Genomic DNA, 26,946 nt, shown 5'->3' with positions numbered 1-26,946 from the left:
GAGGACAAAGCGGTACAAAACTTCGATGGACAGGCCATTAATGGTAGTTAGGGGCGAAAGACCTGACTTCCCCAGTTATCGGAGGTTAGGGGAAAGGGGCTACAAAAGTTAGCTTAACACTTCTGCAGAAGTTGGATGCATTCGTGGCACTGCTTACCTGCTTTTGGGGAATCCTCTTTTGGCTAAAGCCGTCCCATTAGGAGCGGACTCAACTAGCTATTCGAGTTGTTGAAAATACATAGAATAACAGACGCCCGAACTAGTCTCAGTTGTTTCTACGTTTTGGCTGCGCGTACCCGTAGACAGTAATATCGAAACATAAAGTTTGTTCACACTGGTTGATTGCTTGCTTGCTCGGTTGTTCAGTATGCTACTCGTTGAGCTATGCACGCTTGTCAAGGCGTTACTCTAATTGGTTAAATTGCTTATATAGTTCTTTGCTGAGTAATAACTAGCTTTTCATATTAGTTAAATGCTTATAATAATAGCATTAAAGCATGTGACTTGCTTTACCCCTTGGTCGAACTGCTTGGTGTTTGTTATAATGTAGCACTTGTTGACTTGCATCTCTTATGATTGATGTGATTGCATGCAGCTTGTAATCTACGAACTGGTGGAAACTAGGATTGATGCAGCCGCTTGCTTACATATTGTGATATAACTACTATCGTATGATTGCTTATCATGTGTAGCTTATGAATTGCTTGCGATGCAATAGCTCGTGCCTTACGATTAATTTAATTATTTGCTGATGGATTGAGCCATTTGATGGTAATTGTATGTATTGCGAGCATTGTTATGAGTGCTTGTCTTATTCAGTTGTTTTGTTTGGCTGTCGGATAGAGTTAGTTACTCTTCGCCTATAGAATCAACTGGATTGCCATATATGCGTGTTCTCATGTGTCGTTTACGCATGCTTTGAGGTCCTATTTGATGATTGCAATGTTCCTTGTGGCAATAATACGATGCGTAGTATTATATGCTTTTGTGTGATGTGATTGAAATGTCACGTGATAAGAAATGTTGAAAGCATGCGATAAATGTTCATGGTTCATGGAACCTTATTGGAGGAATGTGTGATCTTGTGATTTATTTTACCATGTGAAGTGATACGATGCATATTGCTGGTATTCATGCTTGTGCCCATATTGGTGGCTACTGACCCCCAAAACGGTCAATTGTTCAGAGCAGTCGATTGTATTGATGCATGTATCACTGGGTATGATATTCGTTGAGGACTTGATCTCCAAAGGATTATCTGCGTGGAAGTGTATGGTCCAAGACCAGGTATACCATCTAGGGCGTAATTTCTTGTGGGGTTGTACATTTCCCAAATCTGGTAATCCGACTAGAGTGGTAGATTTTCAGTGAGGATGTACACTGTCCACGAACGGGTAGCTGCAAAGACGGTGAATTTCTGTGAGGAAGTGTACGATCTAAGACCAGGTATACCATCTAAGGCGGTAATTTCCTTGTGAGGTCGTACTTTTTCCCAGACCTAGCGATCCGACGTGGAACTTGTGTTTTCGATTACCATAAAAAGTTATGGTGAGCTGTGATGATCTTCTGAGATTGTTTGAGATAGTCAGTTATGAATATATAGTTTTGACTTTTTGTTTTTGCATGATTACATGCAGGACTCAGATGTGAGAATCAGATCTTTATTGATTTTAGATCATGTTTTGGACCTTCTATAGAAGGGTGGGTTTTTCTGTGAAAGTATGACGCCTTAAGTGAGTCATAACAAGTGACAGTTGACCGCGTAAGGCCTTGAGAGATAAGAATAAATTAAGGTTGTTTAGGACAAAACATTTGTTAAAAGTAGTGAGAGCGACAAACGATGACCTGATAATGATTGGATGCAGAGACCTCGTTTTAGGAACGAAAACAAGCTTGTTGCGTGGTAGTTCACAGCTTACGATCAAATGAATCGTCTTGCTACGTTTTAACAGTTGCGCTGCTTACTTGCTTTAAACTGCTTACCTGCTTGCACCGCTTACTCGCTTGCACTACTTACCCGTTTGCACTGCTTACTCGCTTGCACTACTTACCCGTTTGCATTGCTTACCTGTTTGACTGCATATCTACTTTAAACTGCTTAGTATACTGAATTAAATGTACTTAATTCAGTTTTCTATAGTCTCTCTTGTGCACCTACTAGTTTTTCGCGAAACTAACCCATTCTATGGGTACAAGTGATGATTAGGTACACCACGGGCGATGGCGCGATGACAAGATGACTTCAAGACTTCTTCTTCCTACTCTTAGCTCACGTCCTGGACGTTTTGGGTTTGTAACGGATTTTCCTTGAGATATCCGAATTTTTGAGTTTTGGTTCTTTTAGCTAACGTGCTCAAAGTTGTCAGCTTGCCTTCTGAATTAACAAAAGAATAGTCTTTTGCTGATTTTATAAACAAACTTTGGAGGAAAGAGATTTTTTCTAGTCTCTTGCCTGTTTTCTGAAAGGTTTGCAAGTTTGAAATGTTGGGGCGTTACAATTAATGTTAAGAAGTCTCTCAAGTTAATAATGACAACTTTTCAAGTTAATAATGACAACTTTAGAAAGCTTCTAGATATTTATTTAATATTTAATACAACAACAACTACGCCTTCATCCCAAAACAATTGGGGTCGGCGATATGAACCAAAAAAGAAAATCATTCTGGGTCTTCCACATGAATCCTTCTCCTCCAATCATTTCTATCCAATGCCATGTCCTCGGTGAGGTTCAAAGCATTCATATCCTTTCCTATCATCTCCATCAAAGTCTTCTTAGGCCTACCCGACCTCTTTTAACTAATATATTTTTCCATTTCTCCATCCTTCTAACTGGAGCATCATTAGGCCTTCGCCGAATATGTCCAAACCATTGTAAACGATTCTCTCTCATCTTATTTTCAATGGATGCAACACCTACCTTCTTACGTATCTCCTCGTTCCGAATCTTATCTTTTATTGTATTTCCACACATCCATCTAAGTATACACATCTCAACTACACTCATTTTTTGAATATGATGTCTCTTGGTAGCCCAACATTCCGTACCATATAGTAAAGCGGGCCTAATTGTCGTCCTATAAAACTTTGCCTTCAACCGCAATGGCATTTTACGATCGCACAACACTCCAGTTGCACTTTTTAATTTTATTTAATTCCGAAATTTTATTTTGATATTTGTTTAGGACTCTTAGTAGAGTCCTTAAACACTTGTGAAGATCTAAGAAGGTTTTAGAAAGTCTATTTAAAATGAAATTTTGAAAAATCAACACTTTAGAGTTTTAAATTTTTTGGAACTTTAGTGGGTGAGAGAGTCCCATATGGGGCTGCACTCTCTTCTCCAGCCCATCTGGAAGGGGCTGGAGAGGGGGGGGGGGGGGCTCCTTGCCTAAAAAAAAAACTAAGAGAAAGAAAGAGAAGGTAAAAAGGAGAAAGAAAGAAAAAGAGGGAAGAAGGAGGAAGAAGAAGAGAGGTTCTTCTCCAATCCATCCATGTTGGTGCATGTACGACACAAGTGTATTGCCTATTTTGAAGTGTCAATGTATATATATATATATAATGGGTTTATCTAGCATTAAACTAGTTGTTATTTAACACTAGATGCATTTAATTTATTGAAATGATCAAAATACCGTCAAAAGTAATGACATTTTTTAAAATACATGGTTGCTTTTTTGGGTCAAAAAAGTATATTTGATTTTTATATTTAAATTTATAAAGTATAGTTTTTATTTTTTTGAAAATGGTGTTTTGACTTTTTATTTTTCTCTAAATCCAAAAGACTTATAATGCCCAAAAAGGTAACCATGCATTTTCAAGAATACCATTACTTTTAAGGGCATTTTGTTCATTTTTAATAAGTTGAATGTATTGAATGTTAAATACAACTAGTTTAATGTTAGATAAACCCTATATAATAATGTATGTACATAGATATCATAGTCACAAATATCAGTATTGGTCAGGTGATAAATCTTGGGGCTTAAAAATTAAAAAAAGTAACAAAAATAAGTAAGAAAATATCATGTGTAGACAATAAAATACATATATAATAAAAGAAACAAGTAAAAAATGTAAATAAAGAAGAAAAACATATTTAAAATGTAAAAAATAAATAAAAACAGTAAAAATAATTGATAATATTGTGATCTAATTAAATTGGCAATATTTTGCCTTTAATATGGTTTGCTGAAAGTACAACAATAATATCGTGATATTTTGAAAATATCGCAGATTTCTGTGACTATTATACACGTACACACACACACACTTGTGTACCCAACTTTTCAGAAATTTGAGTTATACCTTCATATCACCCACATTTTACTTATGTGATGTAGCTAATTTTTAATTAGATGCAAATGTAACCAGAACTATTCAGTAGTCACTTGGTGCAATACTTTGCCAAAATTTTTGCCAAATGTTTCTCTAGTTCTGTTTTTTCTTTTTGATATCCTTGAGTTAATTTATATGTTTCACTATGATTTTCTAACCATTGAACTACAAGAGAACCCATTGTTTTGCCTTCCGTTTGTCTTAAAGGCTGTAGAAACTAGAAAGGATTATTTGGGGCCTGTCTAAATTTAAATGCTCACATCGATAAAGTTAATATCCAAATACTTGTTTTTTAAGTTCCATCTATTTTATGAAGAATTTGAGCCAATGTAATATAGGGGCCTTCTCCAATTCAGGAGTGCTGGCGGCCAAAATATGTTTAGGGATTTTAGACTAGGATATCAAAATCCTTCATTTGGTTTTAGAGTGGCATAAGAAAGATGCCTTCTTCACTGGAAAGGGCACCTTTTCTGTGTGGTACATGGGACTGGATTTCCTCAAGCAAAGGTGCCCCTGCCCCCATTAAATAGCCCTCTGCTTCCTGTGGAAACGAAGCCCAATGTTTCTTTTTTCCCTTGTTTTCAGTTTTTTTCGCTTCAGAGGTGTGTGTGTGTGTGTGGAGTTGGACTTTGTTTCTGTATCTCTGCATTCCTTTCCTTTACTATTTGTTCAGAGGGCATTTCAGTAGGTTGCAAATGCACTCTTACCAGGTTGCATATCTACTTATATGTGTACATTGCAAATGGATTTTTAATCTATCATGCAGTCATGTTTTAGTTGCTTGTTTTCCTTATTTAGCCATAATCCTGATTTCATTTTTCCTAAATCCCTTTGAATTTATGTAATAAAGGTCTACTTGTATAAGAATGCTGCCATGCCTATTAGTTGAAATAGTTTATAGTAATGAAATCCTTATTGCTTTTGTTTTTGCAGTAACCTGGCACGGTTAGAGAGGAGTGCCCAGAAACAAGCAAAATCTGGCACTGGAGCTGCTGGTTGGTATGAGAAATGGTGAGGGAAATTATCAGTACTGAATTTGTCTGGCTTTTCTCGTGCACCAAATTTGTCAGTAGTACATATTCCAAGTTCAACAAATGTGGCATTATTATATTTAGCTTTACTTTACTGGCCTTGTTAGGTGGGAGAAGTATGATGCTAAGGGTTGGACTGAGAAAGGGGCTCACAAATACGGCAGGTTAAATGATCAATCATGGTGGGAAAAATGGGGAGAACAGTATGATGGGACTGGATCCGTATTAAAATGGTCTTCTCTACTTTTTCTTTTCCCTTTCGACTCTTCAAAATGCATTCATGCTTATTATAATGACTTGTTATTCCAGATCTGTTCTACTTCTAATGTGCAAATGCCAATTACTTTTCTAATAGAATTGAAAAACATGCTTTGCAAAGAGTAAGAATCGCTAGTCAAGCATGTCTCTGTATATCAATTTGTGAAATATGTTGCTGCAGTTTACTGCTTTTTCACTATCTTTGTTGGACTATCATTAAAAATTGATTTTGGTGCTATTAAAGTAACTGCATGGTTCAGTGTGCCAAATTGGGTCTATCATGATACTTGTTTTTCCAAAAAGGGATACAGACTTGTCGAATTGTGAATCAGATTAGGAGAGTATATTCCAGACTTGTATACTTTGATCTTTGTGTTGTTAAATCTTTCATAATGGTTGCTCCGTGGACAGCCAGCAAGGTGGTTGTGTTGGTAAACTTATTTATACTTTTTGAATGTATGAGTAAAGATTTAAGAGAATGCTGCTTATTTAGGACTCCAAAATGGAGAAGAATAGTTCTGTGGCTTGCTATCTAAAGCCAAAATTCCATACCTATGGATGTTATAGAAATATTACTCTGCATAAGTTTGCTTCCCAGGGTTAACTAAATTATAGTATGATAACAGCGAGATATCTAATAAGAGCACGACATGAGGTTAGGTTCACTTTGGGCGCGTCACTTATCGCAAACTGATAACACTGGTAGAGACCACATAGCTTCTAGATAAAAGCTCAGAAAGATTTACTGCTATTATTTTCCTAATTCATGGATTGCAGATTGTGTTGATTTTGGAGCCAGTTGGTTGGTCATTTGGCCTCAGTCTCATACATGTAGAATGCTAGAATGGTGCTCATAGAACCCAAGTTTTCTTAGTTTATTCTCTTTGGACATAAAATGTTTTTGTTATTTTAAGAGGAAAACCTTTGGGCTTGCATTTCAAACCAAGAGATCATGTTGGTTTGATTTGTGCAATCATTCTAGTCCTTAGTTCTTAACATGAGTTATAAAACATCAGGATGGTCAGCCTCCATAAATTTAATGTTATACATTGGCATGACACTTAACTTCTTTGTTCAACTCAAACTATAATAAGCAATTAAATTTAGTTTTAAACATTGTCATGACAGTCAATTTTTATGTCCAACTCTAACTATAATAAGCACATTCCTTTTGTCTTTATTTGATATGCTCAGGACAGATAAATGGGCAGAGACTGAACTTGGAACCAAATGGGGAGACAAGTGGGAAGAGAAATTTTTTGCAGGCATTGGTGCCCGTCAAGGAGAGACATGGCATGTTTCACCTAGCGGTGATCGTAAGTTTATTCTTTTGTTTATTAATATTAAGCTTTAGTTTGTAGTTTATGTTATATTTTAGTATTTAAACATGATATGAAAATTCTTGCCATGCAAAGCTGTCCCCAACCTGGGATCCTCAGGGGGGCATTCATTTCAACCACCCATGGGAGAGAAGCCCATTTCATTTGAAAATGGGCCTCTTTCCCAATTTTGGGCTGAAACAAATGGCCCTCAAAGCACACATGAATCTTGTGAATCTATAATCCACAAACATTCAATTGGTAACTGATAAAAGTTATCATTCATTTAAGTAGGGGAACAACCACTGACAGCACAAAGTCATCTACTTTCATGTCATATGGTTTTTTTGTGTTTATAGTCCAAAACTCTTCAATATTAACTGATGAACATAATGATTCGAGTTGAGGTACCCAAGCCATTGGCAACCTGACTCACAAAAGTTGTTAATATAAATTTGTAGATGATAGATTATGTGAACAAGATGCTAAATCCAAGTGATAAAAAACAAGGCTGAAAATCATATCATGACCTATATTGGTTGGATCCAAAATAAGATACATATTGTATCCCATAGTATTGTATCGTACAAATCTTATTTTTAATAAAATATCTAAAAATTATGAAAAATAGAAAAATCCTAAAAATTTCATAGCACAAGAAACAATGATAATTTGCATAGGATAAAACTGTAATATCACATGTCAAAAAATTATGAGCTGCATAAGACATTGAACACCTAATAATCAAGATAATATGCTATGAATGACATGCATATCTTACAAGAAAAATGTAGGCTATGAAATAATATGCATATTAAACAACTAAACTGTTCAACAAGATAGAGAAGAAAGAAGAGATGCAATGAAGAAGAAAACTTTCATTAAGCCATAACAAAAGATAGTTACAATCAATGTTGTGAAAACTGAAAAGCATTTGGGCATACTGAGGAACAAGAACAACCCATGCAGTGAGGCGTTAAGTGTGAGCTTCACACAAAATATTAAAAAAATTATATAAAAATGTGTTAATAAAAATAAACAATGCATTACATATGAAACAATAATGAATAACAATTAGAGAATATAAAATAAATTACAAAAAGAATTTAAACAATAATTGTAATGCAATAATTTGAATGATCTAGCAATTTTATCATTTAACCAAAGAACAAGAGAACAATTAATAGTAATCCAACACAACTTACTACCTATAGAAACCATGCACATCCAAATATGTCATTTTCTTGTTAAGGAATTAAACAAAAAAAGTTAAGAAACAAATTAAATATGCATTTCACTAATCAATAGAAATGCGTACAATAGAGCACCAAGATAATGGTTGATATTTGGTTTGGATCTTGCTAAAACCAAATTCAATTAATTTGACGTAACGAAATGAAAAAAAAGAAAGAGTATGTGCATAACATAAGAAGGAAAGAAGAAAGACAAAAAAAAAGAAGGGTCAGAAAAAGAGGAAAAAAGAAGAAATAAAAGGTCAAATGGGGACTTTGATGCCCGTTTGGCCACTTATGTGTTAGACTGTGAGGCTTGCTTCTCAAGCTTGAGACATGCCTCGGGGCAAAAGTACACCTCGAGGCTTATGAGCCATATACTTCACCCTATATTGTGCTTTATGCATGCTCCTCGAGGCAAAGAAGCCTATGTTTTGCTTCTCGAGGAACATTTTTAACAGCACTAGTTGCAACAATATATGGGGGTCATCTCTTTGGTCACAAAAAAGACTAAAATAGTTGACTACATAACTTGATGATAAAGTACAAGAATACCCTTCTAAAGTAATGATGTACAAGAAGAGAAGGGTAGCACAAACTCTAGTAATATACATATTACATTCCTCACCACTCCCCCTCAAACTTGGGATGATGAAAACACAATCATTCCAAGTTTAAAGAGGAATGGTTTGGATGTCTTCAAGGTTAAACCTTTGGTAAAACAATCTACAATTTGACTAGCGGTTACAATGTATGACAGAGAAGCTACGTCACATGGGTGCGGGTGCGGGGGTGCGGCAGGGGAAAAAATGTAAATATATATAGAAGGGGGGTTTGGACATATTCGGCGAAGGCCTAATGATGCTCCAGTTAGAAGGTTGGAGAAATGGGAAAATATATTAGTTAAAAGAGGTCGGGGTAGGCCTAGGAAGACTTGGATGGAGATGATAGGAAAGGATATGAATGCTTTGAACCTCGCCGAGGACATGGCGTTGGATAGAAATGATTGGAGGAAAAGGATTCATGTGGAAGACCCTAAATGAATTTCTTTTTTGGTTCATATCGCTGACCCCAATTGTTTTGGGATGAAGGCGTAGTTGTTGTTGTTGTTGTATATATAGAAGGGGGGTCCGGGGGTTCCCCCCGGTGGCGAGGGTCCAAGGGGGGCCGCCCCTGGCGGGGGGTTATAGTGGGGCAGGGCCCCTCCCCCCCCCAAGATTTTTTTAAAAATTCCGCAGCCCATTTCATAGGGCAATTTTTTTTAAAAAAAAATTTAAAAAATGGACCGAAATGACCCTGGGTGCGGTCAACGCACCCAGGGACGGGTTGACCGCACCCGCGTCGACGCGGGTGCGGCACCCTGCTAGCCGAATCCCTGTGACATAGCAGAGAAGTAATTCCCTCCAAGTAAGCTCTACAAGTAAAGTGATAGTCTATCTCAATATGCTTAGTCCTCATGAAACTCAAGATTCTTAGCTATATAGATTGTACTCTAATTGTCACAATGCAAAGGAGTTCCGTGATCAATCTTAAGACCCATATCTTCCAACAACCATCACAACCACAATCTCTGTAGTGACCTGACTTGAGTCATAGCTCGATATTCTGCCTTGGTTATAGAAAGTGTGATTCTTTGTTGCATTTTGCTCTTCCATGATATCAAAGAGTTATCTAAGAATACGCAAAATCCATTAGGAGAGTGCATGTCATGTGATACCCCTTTAAGATCTGCGCCACAATAAGCCTTCAATTCTAACGTAGACGAAGCATAAAAGAATATGGTACACTGCATAGTGCCTTTAATATATCTAATGATCCTCAGTGTTGTCACCAAGTGAGAGGATCTAGGGGCACTCATGACTTGTCTCACCACATGCATTGCAACGATAATATCTAGTCTGAAGATGGCCAAGTAAATCAAGCTCTCTCCCAATTGCATGTACATTGTAGGATCATCAAGAAGTTTACCATCTGAATGCTTCAATTTGTAGTTGGCTTCCATAGGAGTATCCACTTCTTTTTATCCTCAACTAGCCATGTTTGTTAATCAAATATGCTGCATGCATATGCTGAGTCAATCAGTAACTTCTTTCTTAGTAAGCAACCTCAAGTCTTAGAAAATACTTTAAATTGCCCAAATTCTGTCTCAAAATTTTATGCCTATCAAGACTTTACATTACCAATCATAATCATATTATCTCCAACAATGATCATATCATCTATATATAACAAAAATATACATTGTCCTTTAATGGAGGAAGTCACAAATAGAGCAGGATCATGAAAACTATGCTTGAAGCCTAATCTTACAACTGAGTTGAACTTGTCAAACCATACTCTAGGGGTTTGCTTTAAGCTGTATAAAGCTCTCTTTAACCTGCACACTCTTCTCTTCTTATTAGCAACTCATTGAAGCAACTCCTTGTAAACATCTTCTTCCAAGTCTCCATTTTAAAAGGCATTCTTAACATCCAATTGCTATAAATCTCACCTTTTGGTGCAGCCCAACGAGGTAGGTCCAAATGTTCACTTGAGAAATTGGCTAAGTCAAACAGCTTGTAGGTGTCTTCTAAGCCCAACTCTCTAGCCTTGTTCTTCCTTGAATTTTTGTGCTCCTTAGTGCTTTTTATCTCTTAATAGGCTGGTACACCACAATTATAGACCCTCTGACCAATGTGAGTCACGATTGGCACACTTACTACTCAAGAAACAAAAATACAAACACTTGACAAACTAAGCTACAATACAAAAAATACAGAACAAGATGGTTTCTGAACCTCACTTTACAGATGCATAACTCCCAGAATGCTACAATCTCCAGGCGCAAATTGGTACAATGGTAGACTGTATTACAAACAAACTAGACACCAAAAATCATGCCCAGCGCACTAGTGAATTGGGAGATATCGATGCACAAAGTTCGCCGAAAATCATTGTACTCTGTTGCAGAAACAAACAGTTGGCCAGAAAATGAGTTACAAAATTCCAAATTGACAACTTCCACCGGCCCACCTTTGTCCAATCCAACCTCTTCTGCACACTTTAGAGGTTCTATGGACCAAATATGAGCCTCAGACCATTCACAGATTGTGAGAATTGTGAGAATAAAGTCACTGAAATATCTCTGACAACTCTGTTCTAGAAATGACACTATAACTTGCTGGAAAATGCTACAGAATCGCCGAAAAATGGCAAGATCTTTTGGTGCGATTGGTGCTATTCTCTAGAGCACTCAAACAGTGCTCCATAGACACTAAGAATGACAATAGATTCGTCGTAGATGTTGAGAATTGCTTAAGAAAAGTTGCTAGATAGATCTAGTGTTTTGTTCTGCCGGAAAGTGAGTCACCAGAATGTTTGATCAATTTCAGGCTACTGCAACCTCAATAACTCATGCCATTGCTCAGATGAGCTCTACACACTCCAAATAGCACGAAGCACACAAGAGATTGGCTAGATTTTCACCCAGATGGCTGGAATGTTTAAATCTACCAAAATAGCTACCAAATGAATGAATGGAGTAGAGAATGCTTTCAAGCACTTGATCTACACCTAATTCATTTGAATTACCGAAGCAATAGACTCTAATTTGCATATCTAAGGTAGATCTACAGATGATCCAATGTAACGACTCCAACTGACCCTCGAAAAATAGTAGATTTTTCTTTTAAACATTTGCGAAAAACCTCCCAACGATTTGGGGTACATCACAAAATTAATATAACCAAACCACAAACCATTCCATGCATTCAATCAAATAAAAGTAATAAATTGAACTTCATTAATTAATTAATAAGTCAAAAAGTAAAATCGATTTTATCAAAAATCCTGTACTCTCGTCAGAACCCCAACACCAAGTTATAACTCTTGAGTCCTCTAGCCAACCAGTCCTACGCATCACTGAGCATCTGTGCCTGTAAAACAGTTTTAGAAAACGAGTAAGAACCGAAGTCCTTGTATGAATTCCTCTAAAAATTCAACAGTAAAGGAAATAACATAAATTAACTCATGTATAAATTTAAGAGGAAATCACAAGCAATAACTTACCATTCAAGCATTCAACAAATATCATGCCAAATTAATTATACAGAAATGCATGGAATTAATGGTGACCAGTAAAAGATGTATGTTTCAACGCACATGCATAAATAACTTCTTAAGTTATTTATCAGAGTTGCTTTTGCATACATTGTTAAATTGTAATATGTAATTGTCACTCGTGTGTGTGTGTATATATATATATATATATATATATATATATATATAGAGAGAGAGAGAGAGAGAGAGAGAGAGAGAGAGAGAGAGAGAGATGCATATCTAAATATGCATATGTATCTATCTAAATATAAATATATATATATATATATATATATATATATATATATATGTATGTATAAATACCCGATAGGGGTATAACAATCTTTTTACACATTCTCTTTTGAGAATATGTTTGTAATTTTTTTTTCTGTTTTCTTTTATTTTCTTTTTTATTTTTTTCATATTAGCCATGAGGGGGTCCACTCTCCAACGGTTATATGTTGGAGCCCCCTTATGACTCCATTGTATATATAGGGGTCATCCCCCTTTAGATGAAATAAGCTTTTAGTAAAACTTTCTTTGGTGTTTCAATAAAGAAGTATTTTTTATGCCTTTGTGCATGTGTATCCATGCCTTTGTGCACTTGTGAGTGTTCTCCTTGTGCCTTCTCACATTAAGAATATTGTGCTTTTTTGCACATTTTTTCTATAGACATTTTCACATGGTATCAAAGCAAGGTGCTTAAAGAAAGAGAATCGTATGGTTCTTCACAATATCTGGTGCCTCGAAAGATGTGCCTTCAACTCATTTTCTTTTGGTGAGTGGCGTGAAAACCTCTTTGCAATCCAATTCGTGAGAAGTATACCACACCAAGTAAGCTCTAAAAATTTATTGTGGTACGTATCTTTATCTCTCTTCTCTCTTCTCAAATGGGTGAAAAAGATTCCCACTTTTCTCTTGGCTTTAAACTTAATGGCTCAAACTATCATGTTTGGGCCGACAACATGGAAGCCCATATCAAAGGAAAAGGGCTTTGGGGTTATGTCCAAGGCTCAATTCCGAAACTGGAGCCAAAAATCACCTTGGTAGAAAAAGGAGAGATTAAGATTCTTGAAGGAAAAGAGAGAACTAAAGCTCTTGAAGAATATAGTAAGAAACACGAGGAGTGGAAAATGAATTTTTTTAAGATCGTATCATGGATTTTTTCATCCGTTGAGACTAGAATCAATGCAACCATAATAAAGTTCAAGAAGGCATCTTAAGCATGAGAATACCTTGAGAAAATGTATACCTCAAGGGACTTGTCTCATAAATACTACATTCAAAAAAGGGCTTTGACCCTTCTTCAAGGCGAAATGACCATTAGAGAGTATTTTGCCGAACTCTCCTCTATTTGGGATGAGCTTGCCATGCTCGAACCCAAATAGAGCGGAGAAGCCATAGAACTTTGTCATAAGCAATTAGAGGAAGATTGGTTCTTTAATTTTTTGAATGGGCTAAGACCCGAATTTGAATAAATTAGATCTTCTCTCTTGTCTTCCTTCACTTCACCCTCTATTGAAGATGTTATTATAAAATTAACTGGGGAAGAAACTCGTATGGGCATAAGCAAGCACAATTCAAGTGTTCTTGCAACACCTTCAAATCAAGAAGAAAATGATGGAGTGAATGTCATTTCTAGGTCGGGAAATAATTTGAGAACCTACAAACCTTCTCATTTTAAAAATCAAAATAGTGGACAAGGCGGAAGAAGGTACTATAGCAAAATTGTATGTCATTTTTGCAAAGAACCGGGACACATCAAATCGGTATGTCCCAAATGAAAGAAATTGTTGGCCATGACCACCATATCTCAACCGCAAAAAGAAGAAACTTCATCTATTTCCACAAATGGAGCTCTCTCTTTAAATCAAATTATGGAGGCACTTCAACCTCTTCTCAAGGGAGCCATTTCTGGAGTCGCCGTGTCTATATTTTCTCATCAAGGTAAAACCTCTTGGCTCTTAGACTCGTCGGGTGCATCATTTCACATGTCTCCAAATGCTTTATCTCTTTTCGAATATTCAAAAAATACATCACCTTCTTTTGTTCCAACCGCGGATGGCACTTCTCTTGAAATTAAAGGCATTGGAAACTTTGAAAGACAATTTTTTTATTCTCAAAATTAGATTTATACCAAAATTGAATTTAAATTTACTTTCTTTCTCTAAACTCTCGAACCACGAATGTGATATAAAATTCTCATATGATAAATGCTTAATACAGGATCGCCGGTCCGGGAAGTTGATTGGGGAAGGCTCTAGGAAGAGAGATTTATACTATGTGGACTCTCTCCAAATATCAAAAACTACATTTTGTAATGTTGCACAATATAAAGATATAAATGTTTGGCACAAAAGACTTGGTCATCCAAACATCACCAAGTTATCCTATTTACATTTTGTCAAAAATCTTTGTAAAGTTCGTTCTCTTGTAATGATTGTATTCTTGAAAAAATGCGAAACATGCCTTTTGAACAAAGATCTATGTTTACCACTAAACCTTTTAAAATTGTTCATTCAGATGTTTGGGGATCGACACCTGTTATATCAAATGGAGGTTTTGCATATTATGTAATCTTTGTGGATGATTACTCTAGATATTGTTGGATATACTTCCTTAAGCGCAAATATGAAGTATTTTCGTGTTTTAAATCATATCATATGATGATTAAGAATCAATTTAGTGGAAACCTAAAAATATTTAGGACCGACTCTGGAGGTGAATATCTCTCCAATGAATTTAAGAGTTACCTTGAAAGCTACGATATAGTTCACCAAAAATCATGTCCTAAGACCCCTCAACAAAATGGGTTGGTAGAAAGAAAGCATATGCATATCATTGAAACCACTAAAACCTTACTCATATATCAAAACATTCCAAAAAGATTTTGGGCCGAGCCGGCTCTTACATCCGTTTATCTTATTAATCGTCTTCCATCAAAAAATCTAAACAAAATTTCTCCTTTTGAAAAATTATATAAAAAAGAATCTGACTATAATTGGTTAAGAATTTTTGGATGCAAATGTTTTGTACTTATGGACAAAAATGATAAACTCTCACCAAAAGCCATTTCGTGCGCATTTCTTGGATATTTCGAAACACAAAAAGGGTTTCGATGTTATGATGTTTCAAATGACAAACTATATGAGTAATAACTCGAAAAAAAATTTGTTTGCATCCGGGCCGGATCCGACGCGGGTGATAAGTCGGTTGCGTGCTTTTAAAAGCACACAACGACGAAGGGGGGAGGTTCTCGAAACCTCCTTCCCCCTCTTGTCTCTCGGTCTCTCTCCCCCGACCGACTCCCTCTCTGCGTTGCCGAGCATTGCCACCGACGCCCCCTCCTTCCGGCGAGCTCCCTTCCGACGAGCACCTTTCGGCAGCCTCCCCAGGTATGCCCTTTCTTTCATCCCTCCCTGCGGCCACCGACGCCGACGACTCGCCGCCGGCCACCGCCTTCGTCTCGTGTGCTGCAGGAAGCTGGCAACCTCAGCCGCCAGCTGTAGTATCGCCGACCACCTCTTCGCCTCCTCTCCGCCTCCTGGCAGACGCCGGCGTTCGAAGCCATCGGTGACTTTCGTGCATCGACGACCTCCCCATCGTCGGCGATCGCAACCGTCAGCCATCTCCCCCTTCGAGCTGGCATCAACGACCCACCGTCAGCCACTGTTCTTCTCCCTCTTTTTGCTGTGAGCGGTAACCTCCGACGACCGCCTGACGACAGCAACCGTCGGCGATAGCATCACTATTGTGCTCCTCCCTGCCTCGGCACCCTCTGGCGGTGTGCGACCCCGTCACCCTCTCGCTTTGCTGCCGTTTCTTGAGGTAAACTCTCCCCTCTTCTTTGCTTCTTTTTCTTCTCTGTGAGGTGTCGATCGACAGGGGGCTGAGCCCCCTGTCATCGCTTCTCGTCAGCAGGGGGTTACCCCCTGCCTTCCTCTTTGGAGTCGATCGACAGGGGGGCTGAGCCCTCTGCCGTCGCCTCTTGTCGGAGATGTATTGAAATCAGGTATTTTGTAAGGATGAAGATATCATTCTATTTATTAAGTAAGTTGATGTTAAGGCCGCTTCGGCCCAAAAACTCTTTGGAATTTCTTTGGAAATAAGGAATGTCGTAGTGGTTTCCATGATGTGTCTATGCTTTCTTTCGGCCAAGCCGTTTTGTTGGGGAGTCCTAGGACACGATCTTTGATGACAAATTCCATGTACTTCTAAATAGTTTTGAAATTCATTTGATAAATATTCTCCACCCGAATTAGATCTAAGAGTAGAGATATTACTTGAAAATTGATTTTTAACTATCATATGAAACTTTTTGAAGAAGTCAAAGACTTCGGATTTTAAATTGAAAAAGTACCTAGTGTAGTCATCGATAAAAGTGACGTAATAGGAGTACCCTTCTTTAGACATGACGGGGGAAGGACCCCAAACGTCCGAATGGACTAACTCAAAGGGTCTTTTGGATACAAAAGTTCGGTTTGGAAAAGGAGTAGATTTCATTTTGCCAAAAATACAATTCTTGCTAACAAAATGTTTTTCATTACAAAATTTCTTTCCAAATGGAAAGGAGTACATTTTTGAGAAACTTGGATGTCCAAGTCTTTGATGCCAAATATCAATATTTTTATCTTGGACATGGTTACAAAAAGAGTTAGTGGGGAGTTTCAAGTTTCTCATGTAATAGAGATCTCCCCTCCTATGGCCTTGCCCAATCTGCTTCCCGGACCGGAGATCCTGTATAGAGCAATCTTTAGTTGAGAAGGAGATTTCACATCCATGATCACATATTTGAGCAACAGAGAGGAGATTTAAATTAAGTTGAGGTACAACTCTCACGTTTGGCACAAAGAAATCTTTTGAAAAGTTTAAAGTTCAAAAACTTTTTACTTGTAAGGATGTACCATCGGCAGTTGAAACATAAGAGTTTTTATAATTATTACATAAATCAGAAAGCTCATTTTCAAGTGGGGTCATATGAAAGGAAGCTCCAGAGTCAAGGATCCAATACGACATACCTGGAGGAGAGGAAGAAGCTATGGCGGCACCCGAGGTTGATGGTATCTTGAGTAGAGTTTGTAGTGCTTCCAATAGTTGAGCAAGAGAAAAAGATTCATTTCCTTTGATGGCTTCCTCTTTCTTTTGAGTAGCTTCTTCAACGGAAGCAACCTTATTTTTAGGTGCTTCATTCAACTTAGGGCAATTAGGTCTTATATGACCCGACTCTTGACAATGATGGCAAATGGCTTTTCTATAGTTGCCATTATAACTATTTTGCTTCCCAAAATGTGGAGGTTTGTAAGCTTTCATATGGTTGCCGGGTTTTGATACGGCCAAGACATCATCTCCTCCTTTAATCATGCCAAGACGAGTTTCTTTTTGGCATATTTCGGCAATGGCATCTTCCAAGGGAAGAGGCTTAGATCTATGTAGGAGGGAAGATCTAACTTGTTCATATTCGGGCCTAAGCCCATGTAAAAATTGGAAAAAGTGCTCTTTTTCCATTTGTTCTCTCCTTAATTCCACATCCACACTAGAAACCCATTTTGGTTCTAGTAAAGATAGTTCATCCCATAGGGGACCAAGAGTGCTAAAGTAATCCCTTACACTCATTTTTCCTTGCTTGATAGTCCGGATTTTTTCTTGAAGAAAGAATTGACGAGCAAGGTCTTTTTGAGTAAACATACCTTTCATAAAGAACCATGCTTCATTTGCCATCCGAAACTTGGCAATGTTGGCGCAAATTTTGAGCTCCACATTGTTCATGAACCAAGCAAGAATCTTGGCATGCTTGCTTTCCCAATCTTCCACTTTAGATTGGTGATCTTCAATGGCCTTCATGCGGGCAATGCCTTCAAGAGCTTTTTCTTGATCACCATCCATCTTAGTTAGTTGGAGTTGAGGTTCCGGAATGGTGCCCATAACGTATCCCCAAAGTTTCTTACCTTTGAGGTTGTTCTCCATAGCGGCGTTCCACATCATGTAGTTAGAGCCATTGAGCTTGAAGGAGAGATCAATCTTTTGTTCTCCTTCCATTTCAAACACTCACAAGAGGGTAAATGGAGAGAGAAACAACAAGAAAAAAATATAGCTATACGACTAGCTATATTTAGAAGAAGAGCATAAACAAGGCTCTGATACCATGTAATGAAATATGCGGAAAAGCAAAGAGTGCATTAAGCACTTACAACATCCACTAAGGAACAAACAAAAGGGCTAACACCCAAACTCACAAGAGACAACACAACATAAAAATATAAAAGTCTCTTATTGAAAAGAGAGAGAGCTCTCTTGAATGAATAATACAAGAGGGGTTCACCCCTATTTATACACAAAAAAAGGAGAGGGGGAATGGCCAAGAGGCCTTAAAAGGAGAGCCACCTAGGGGCTCCCCATGTAGTCGTTGGGAGCCCCCAACGGTCACAAATGTGACCATTGGGGGCCTCATCGACTACATGGTGGGGCCCCTTTTGTGTGAGCAAAAAACATAAAAACAAAAAATATATTTTACAAAAAATAAAAGGGAAAATAAAAGAAGAAAAACAAGTACCCCTATCGGGTACTTGTGAAATGACTAAAATACCCCTATCGGGTATTACATATATATATAAATATATATATATATATATATATATATATATATATATATATGAATTACATTTATTTTAACACATACTTCCCCACCCTCGCCTTCTCACTCTTGAAGAGGTTCAGACAGTACCTCTCGAGGTTCCAGAATCTTGTAGTGTAGTCCACCAGACTCATGCTCCCCTGAGTCAAATCGAGGAACTCTTGCATTTGTTCCTCGGCGTAGGAGAAAAAGTATGCATCCAAAAACTCTTCTCTGAACGTCTCCTAGGAAATCTCATCCCAGTCGGCGAACTTCACCCTCCGCAGGGTGTCCCACCACTTCTTGGCATCACCCTTCAAACGGTACGTGCCAAAAGGTGTCTTTCTGTCCTTGGGGACAGACAGGACGTCGAACGCCCGCTCCATCTCCTCAACCCAGCTCTCCGCTGCCTCTGGGTTTGCCTTTTCTGAAAAAGTTGGCGGATACAACTTCAGGAACCTTTCGAAGGAAATGCCGCCCACGCTTGAAGCAACATCGATAGGAGGGTCACGGGCCACTGCTTGCGCGGCTGCCTGCACAACTGCCTGAGTAGCATGTGCCGCTTGTATGGCCTGAGCCGCTTGCACCGCCTGTGTTGTCTGTGCCGCGTGAGCCGTCATGGTCTCGGTCAGGGTATGAATGACTTCCATCATAAAATCTCTCTGCTCTTGTCAGTTTACTGGAGCAGCAGTAGAGGATAAAGCACCTCTGCGTGAATACGACATCTACAACGCACATGTGTTTCACGAAATTAGATCCCCTCCGATCCTACCCCCCTTTGGGTCGACCCCGTATAAATATCTTTAAAGCTCACCAACGATTACTAAATATATTCTACAATGAAATTCACTCATACATACAATCAAGCATACTAAATGTTAATGCTTAAATGAAAGTATTTGAAACTAGTGAAGACGACTGCTCTGGAGTACGAGGCACGACTTGCTGACACTTCAGGACAGGGCTCACTTACCAAAATTTAAAACATATTGTAAAAAAGATAACAAAAGCGTAAGATTTTGTGGTGGCTCTGATACCAAACCTGTAACGACCCCAACTCATGCTCCTTGAAAATGCGGATTTTTTTTTTAAACAAGATGTGAAAATATTCTCAGAGATCCGGGGCCTTTACAGTTCTACTCACCGTTGGATAACCACACACCACAATAGAGCTTACACTTATCATCCATACCAAACCAACCATTTATTCATTTATTGAAATACTGATAAATATGCTTAGCGATACTTGCATAAATGAATTATTCAGAGTGCAATATCAATTAAATGAACCGAAAATGAAACAAAAGTAGAGCCATGATGTCCATCTGTGATCGATCTAGCAAGTGCGTGACACCCGTGACTTTCTCAGACACCAGTCGCTTCACTGATTTCCTGCTCCTGTGAAAAACCATAAAAAGAGAGGGTCAGAAATCCGAAGAATTCTGCGTACAGATCCCTCTCACGAAAATAAGTAAGCATAAAGAACACATGTATAATTTTATGCAATTTTCTTTGAGGAAAGCAATTATGACAATTACTCAATTCAATTTAAGCATCCCTGTAACATCTATTAAGTATGCAAAAACCTTAATCAACAACAAGTATTCAATTTGAGTAAGCAAGAAATTCCAGATGCATTAAAGATTAACCATCATTCATCCAACAACATATAACCTTTAAGAGAAAAGTAAATTATGCATGTCCTAATGCATAACAAGGTTATGCATGATTTATGTGTAATGTATGAACATCTATTTGTCTTTCATTTAAGTTTCTCTTTCCATATGCATGCCCTATTAAATGCATACAATTTAAGTTTGCCTTTTTAATTACCATTGCCCACGGATATACTCAACTGGTAAGATCCCCGAGGTCAAGTTAGGTTCCCAGGTAAGCTTAACATACAATTTGTATCTTATTACTGGGTTCCAACTTAGCCTTTGACTGAATTACCTTCGGAACATTAGACCTCCACATCTAATGTCGGGGACATAAGGGACACCCCACGTCCACAAGTGCCACTTTCTTGGTACTATAAACAATCACAGCTGTGACAAACACACCACTCCCAGGTAAAGTGACAGACTCTCCCTAAAACCGTGGTCAGGAAAAGAAACTCAATATCGGGTTTAGGGGACCAAAATTAACCAAACGGAGTTTTTTGTATCCTCACAGTCTCCCCAAGACTGAGGATCTGCATTCTCCAGACGGAAGATCTCAGAACATAAGTTACACTGTTCTTATTTCTTATATTTTTATTAAAGTCAATTATTTAAGTTTGCAACATTATATGCAAAAGTAAAGTGAAAACCCGCATCCTTCCTTGCGGGGACCCTTACGGGACTCCAGCCCGTGAGGACAATAGGAAGCAGTGTAGTAGTGTGTCATACCAACTTGTGTGGTTTAAGTGATGCAATTAAATATATAAGAAAAACAACCAAGTCCACGACTCTCCAGGCCAGTGATGATCCATTAGGCAATCGATGCATCACACAACAAGACCAAAGTGATGTGTTATATAACATCAAACTATTGTGCCAAATGCATATGCACCCATACAAAACAAAGTCAATCATATGTATGTAATTTCCCACCTCACATGCATTTTTTTTGTTATGTGTAATTCCTACATCCATACACACATGTCCATGTCAAGGCATACTCTATGTTGGTGGGTGTGCACGTGAACAAAGTTGTTTATTATGCATGTCCATGGTAAATGAAACCTCGATCATTTAGCATTTGCATACTTTTTTGGAAGATGAGAATTCATATCAATGCATAGAAACATTAAGTAAATACTCAATAGCCAATGAAATATTTCTTTTCAATGAAATGATTTCTCTTCAGTATACACCTTTGATGCATACTCATACTCAATATTCAGACTTAACGTAAATGCATAATTTCAGCAAATGCGTGGATTCACCATCAACATATAGATATTCAGCAATTATACGTATGCCCTAAAATCCCCAGATTTTGGAGTTCACACATGCTCCCAATTTATTCACGTAGTCAACACTACAATTGAACATTTAATCATACAAACTTATTTAGTCATAGGCATTTGAAAATTTTGTTCCAGCATGTACATCACTGAAACCCTACCATCTGTCAAAGTCCAAAGGTATACAGATACACCACCTACTACAAGATGCATGTATTGGTTTATTTGTAGTTTTATTTTATCATATTTTTTTTCTTACATTTCGGCCATATGGATAGGATGACTCAGATTTTCCATGCCATAGGTTCATTTCCAAAGCTTCTAATATAAAACATAGCAACATACATGATTCTGGGGAAGATCAGCAAATGCAAATCCCATTTCAAAACAGGAATTTATTGTGGTCGGCAGACATGCTGTTTAGGATGTTCAGTGCTTGGAACATCCCTTCTCCTTCTGTTGTGTGTCCAGTTTAACTCAATTCTACATAGCATGTTGGTATGTTATCCCCATTGACATGTGTTAACATATAATTTGGAACACATGGCAGTTTGAGTATTAAAAATTTAAAACGTGCACTAATGTAGGTATGGGGATATACTCAGAACAGGAAATTACCTGAACAGTATAAAGTTAACAAGAAAAAGACCAGAACCTGCTATAATCTGTATATTAAATCGATAGCACCTAAATATACTCAGACATCGGTTAAGCAATTGCATATTCAAAAGAAATACACGGCCTTCATGCAGGTTTACTAAGAACATCACAGAAAAAGAAACTCAGTAGGTTACAACACTAAAATTTTGTTCTGCTGCATTCACGAGAGTCGAACTAGGGACCCCCTTAGCACCCATCGAACTCACTTAGAAAGAGCCGACGATAATTCTTACTGAAAATAAATCCCCCTTTTTTTTTTCCTGAGACCCCAAGCTAACACCCTGCCGACTGACTGAGTTGGCTGGACCTGCCTTGGCCCTACCACGACAAGCACAGGTGCCCAGCCGACTGGGTCGGCTGGGACCCTGCCAAAGCTAACGCAGCACCTTGCCTGTCGCCTACCACCATCAACTGAAGCAACCAACTATTTTTTTTTTCAGGGTTCCCATCCAAAGAAAAGAGCACAACATCGAACCAGAGTTCGATTTCTCATTTATTTTCACAAGAGGGGACCCGTACCTCTGTCCGGCGTTAGGTTGCTGCTGCAATCGCGTGAGGTTGGTCCCGCCGACCCCGATTGCTCACTGCGAGAGGTTGATATCGCCGCCCCCGATGACCCTGCTGTCGAACAAGGCTGCGTCCCCTTCATGCCGCGCGCACGAGAGAGAGAGAGAGAGAGAGAGAGAGAGAGAGAGAGAGAGAGAGAGAGAGAGAGAGAGAGAGAACCAACTCGGGACCCCCCCCCCCCCCCTTTTGAAGGGGATAGCCCGGCAAAATCGGAGCTGATCTTCCCGCTGGCGGCTGTGCTTCAAGCCCCTCCCTTTTTCTTCCATGCGATTCCGTTAGGGTTCTCTCTCATAACCCTAACCCCTTTCTTCTTCTTCTTCTTCTTTTTCTCTGCTTCAGATTTATCGAGCAACCCTTATCGGGTTGCCCTTTTTTTCCCTTATATGCTTTTGTTACACAGGGCGCCACCCGGGTCCGAACCCGGGACCCGGTAACCGACCTCGAGTTGGGTTCGCGTCTTACCCTTTTATATGGATCCACAAGTTGGATCTAGATGGATCCACAAGTTGGATCTAGATGGATCCAACTGTGGATCCTCGTATTAAGTTTATATATATATGTATATATTTATTTGTTTTAAATATTTATTATTTGTATTTTTATTATTAATTTTAATATAAACGTGGATATAAAGACCACTTTATGGGTCCTAGATCCAAAATGTGGATCTGAGGCCCAATTTGCATACTTCAAAACATTTTATTTTATAAATAATAGCTAAAGATCACGGTTTTTACACTTCTCGAGCCGAGCCGAACCAAACCCGACTCGTGTGCATCCCTATGCTCATAAAACCAAGCCGACAGTCAAATACATCCAAAAACTAAGTATCGCCTCTAATAGATTCTCAAAAATATTATCAAAACTCAGCCAAATATGAATATCAGCCACAACTAATTAAATTCCTACATTGCATTTTAGGCATTAAAACTCACTTATGCAATCACACTGAGCAGATTTCTCAAATCTGGATATAGTTGACCTCAATATCCAGAAATCACAGAAAAAATCCATAAAAAAATCAACTCATATGATTGCCAAGATTTTTTATTAACAAATCTTCTAAAATTCATAAGCTAGAAAATCCCCAAATTAGAACTCACAAATCCCATTGACTGTACAACTCGGTACCTACAAAGATGATGTCTGTATGGGGTTCGGCTTCTCGTTGATCACAAAAAGCAAAAATAATTGGCTACATAATCCCCATGATAAAGGAAAAGAATACCCTTTTATGATAATGATATATACAAGAAGAGAAGGGTAGCACAAACTCTAGTAATGCACATATAACATTGCTCGATACAAAGCTAAACAAGTCACAAAATTCATTTCAGCATTTTATTTCTTGATGGCTATCCATTATCAAATGAGTGATGTGTTTTTATATCAAAGGTTATTTGCAGGTTCTCTGGGATTTTGCTTGAAAGATTGTAGATTTTTTTTGTGTGTAGACCATTTCATAGATGATAAATCACTCACAAAATACTTTTTTTCTAGGATGGTCAAGGACATGGGGAGAAGAACACTTTGGAAATGGGTATGGACTGATAATTCTTTTGTTTTTCTTCTGAAAAATGTGTAACTGTGTTTGTATAGACTCATCTTGATATTCTGAAGGTTTCAACAAACATTTTTTGCAATTGAAGGTAACTTTTTTTTATTTATTCAATGTACCAACACATGCTCTTATCTTTTTTGCTTTTGTTTCTTGAATATCATAGTCTTGTATTGTGTTTGTAATGATCTTGCTGTAACTAGATTCTGATATTTCACTGTTTTAAAGTAGTAGGTTAAGTTTGAAATGATCGAGGAAAAATCAATCAATATCACATTATCAAATTTGGTCAAGTTCTTTTTACATCCAAAAGGGTTCTGTAAGACAAAACTCTACTATACAGTAGATTGGTACACAAAGAGAACTTTTAAACATCAATTCAATTTTTGGTTTTCTGCCAACTGCATTTTGTACATTTGCATTACCCCTAGCGCCTCCATGACAGATATCTTATTGCTTCTTCATTAGGCCTATCTTCTATATGTTCTTTTCCTCGTCTTCTAGATTGATAGTGTGCAATGCATCAATTAGCAAGTCAGCAGGTGATACATACACACCTCCAAGAGGACAAGTGGACGACCATGCTTGTATTCAGGTTACGGTTTGTAATTGGGTTGGGTTGCAAGTACTTGTAATTGGGTTTGATTATTGTTTTGTTTTGATACTTGTTGGATTGGATCTATTAGGAGTTTTGAGATCCAAATCCCATGCATAGCCACACCACTCTATAAATAGGTGATGGCTCTTGTATCTTTGGAATCATAATCAAATTGAGCTCTTTCGCTTAACTCTGGGAGGATCCTCACCTCTAATGGGCGAAAATTGGGCTCTTGATCCCTAGTTTTTCACCATTAGAGATTAGGAGAATGAACTTCATCAGCCTTCATTCCATCTCAATTAACCTCTTCTAGCTAGCCAACACTGGTCTTCTCACCATTTCCACCAATTTCCTTCTCAAATCCTCTCATCTAAGCCTCTAGATCCTATCAGCAGGTATTTGGGGCTAGGGATCAGCTTGGGCCTGCACGGCTAGGTCCATTGCCCAGCCCAAGCAGATATGCTTCCCACACTTTAGCTACATATTGTGATAAATGTCAAACTCCAAGTATCCAGCTTTACATCATGCCCTAGATGGAAATTTAGCATGTTTTTCGGTGTTGAAGCACAAAAGTATAGAGTGCTCCTCGATTATTCTCCTGATTTTTCCTTTCCCAAACTAGAACTTAGAAAGAATTGTTACCGGCTATCTTGTGCTGAATGCCCATCTCCTTCACATACTTAGTTGGAACAAGACACGCCTGACACCAAAAGTCATCCATAATATGCTGATTTGACCAAAATGCCAACCTACTTGGAACAGTAAATGTGTTTTGAAGTTGTGCATTCCTCCATTTAGCACCTACATGTATTGGTGTAAAATGCTTGAAGACAAACTCTTAAGTCGTTACTATCACTAGGCAGTAAACAATACATTGATAAGATAAGGTTTTCATATGTATAACCATATACTGATCTTGTATAATAATTCATTCTTCATAAACTTAGGTTCGAATTTTCTAAAGTTGGATTTTGTTTATGTTGGAAATTAGATCATACTCATTCATCTGTTCACATCTATGATTTGCTATTGCTGCATCTGGATATCCTTTTTTTTGCAGGAAAGTGCATAAATATGGTAGGAGTACGACGGGGGAAAGTTGGGATATTGTAGTGGAGGAGGAAACCTACTATGAGTAAGATATAATAATCGTACATTACCAAGAACAGTAATTTTTTTCTTTTATTTGCGTCTAATGCCACATTTTGTTAATGTTTCATTGAAGGGCTGAACCACATTATGGATGGGCGGATGCAGTGGGGAATTCAACACAGTTGTTGTCAATCGAGCCTCAGGAAAGGCCACCTGGTGTATACCCAGCCCTTGACTTTGGGTTGCCTCCCCCACCACCTGAGGAGCCACCAGATGCACCCCCACTCTCTTCAGAACGAGATTAATTTATCTTTTTGATCATTGGAATAAAATACGGTTAATTGAGCTTTTTGATCATTGGAGACTTCTGTTGAACTTTGCTGCTGTTTAATTCATTCATTCTTTTCGGGAGTAAATATCATCATCTCTTTCCTTTCTTGGAATGAATTCTTGCATTAATGCACATTTTATAGCATCGGATAGGTGCATTTGTTATTCGTTTTGAATTTTGGAAGCTTCTTTGTTTCTTGCATGGGATGTTGCTCAGTATTTCAGAGTTGAAAACCAATTAGTGGCTCTGAGAGAAACAACCAAGAACGGGCTATAAATGGTTCTGCATTGTGGTTGTTGGATTGGTTAAAGTTTCAGTATCTTAGGCAAGG

At 38.1% G+C, this 26,946-nt stretch overlaps 1 protein-coding gene across 1 annotated transcript in view; it reads left to right on the top strand.

The window, feature by feature from the left end:
- LOC149835986 (protein EARLY STARVATION 1, chloroplastic-like) overlaps window positions 1-26,700 on the top strand; it is a 47,618-nt gene extending 20,918 nt beyond the window's left edge. Inside the window, exons 6-11 of the mRNA XM_090008889.1 lie at window positions 5,266-5,343; window positions 5,471-5,596; window positions 6,816-6,937; window positions 24,537-24,576; window positions 26,253-26,327; window positions 26,418-26,700. Of these exons, the coding sequence (XP_089865015.1) occupies window positions 5,266-5,343; window positions 5,471-5,596; window positions 6,816-6,937; window positions 24,537-24,576; window positions 26,253-26,327; window positions 26,418-26,589 (613 nt within the window). The 3' untranslated portion in view covers window positions 26,590-26,700. The remainder of the gene's footprint in view (window positions 1-5,265; window positions 5,344-5,470; window positions 5,597-6,815; window positions 6,938-24,536; window positions 24,577-26,252; window positions 26,328-26,417) is intronic.
- The last annotated feature ends 246 nt before the right edge of the window (window positions 26,701-26,946 follow it).

The sequence above is a fragment of the Nuphar pumila genome, chromosome 6, assembly GCF_984573655.1.
Source record: "Nuphar pumila chromosome 6, dmNupPumi1.hap1.1, whole genome shotgun sequence".
NCBI classification, from domain to species: domain Eukaryota; kingdom Viridiplantae; phylum Streptophyta; class Magnoliopsida; order Nymphaeales; family Nymphaeaceae; genus Nuphar; species Nuphar pumila.
The sequence above is the reverse complement of the archived record's forward strand: the minus strand, read 5'-3'. Positions and strand labels throughout refer to the sequence as shown.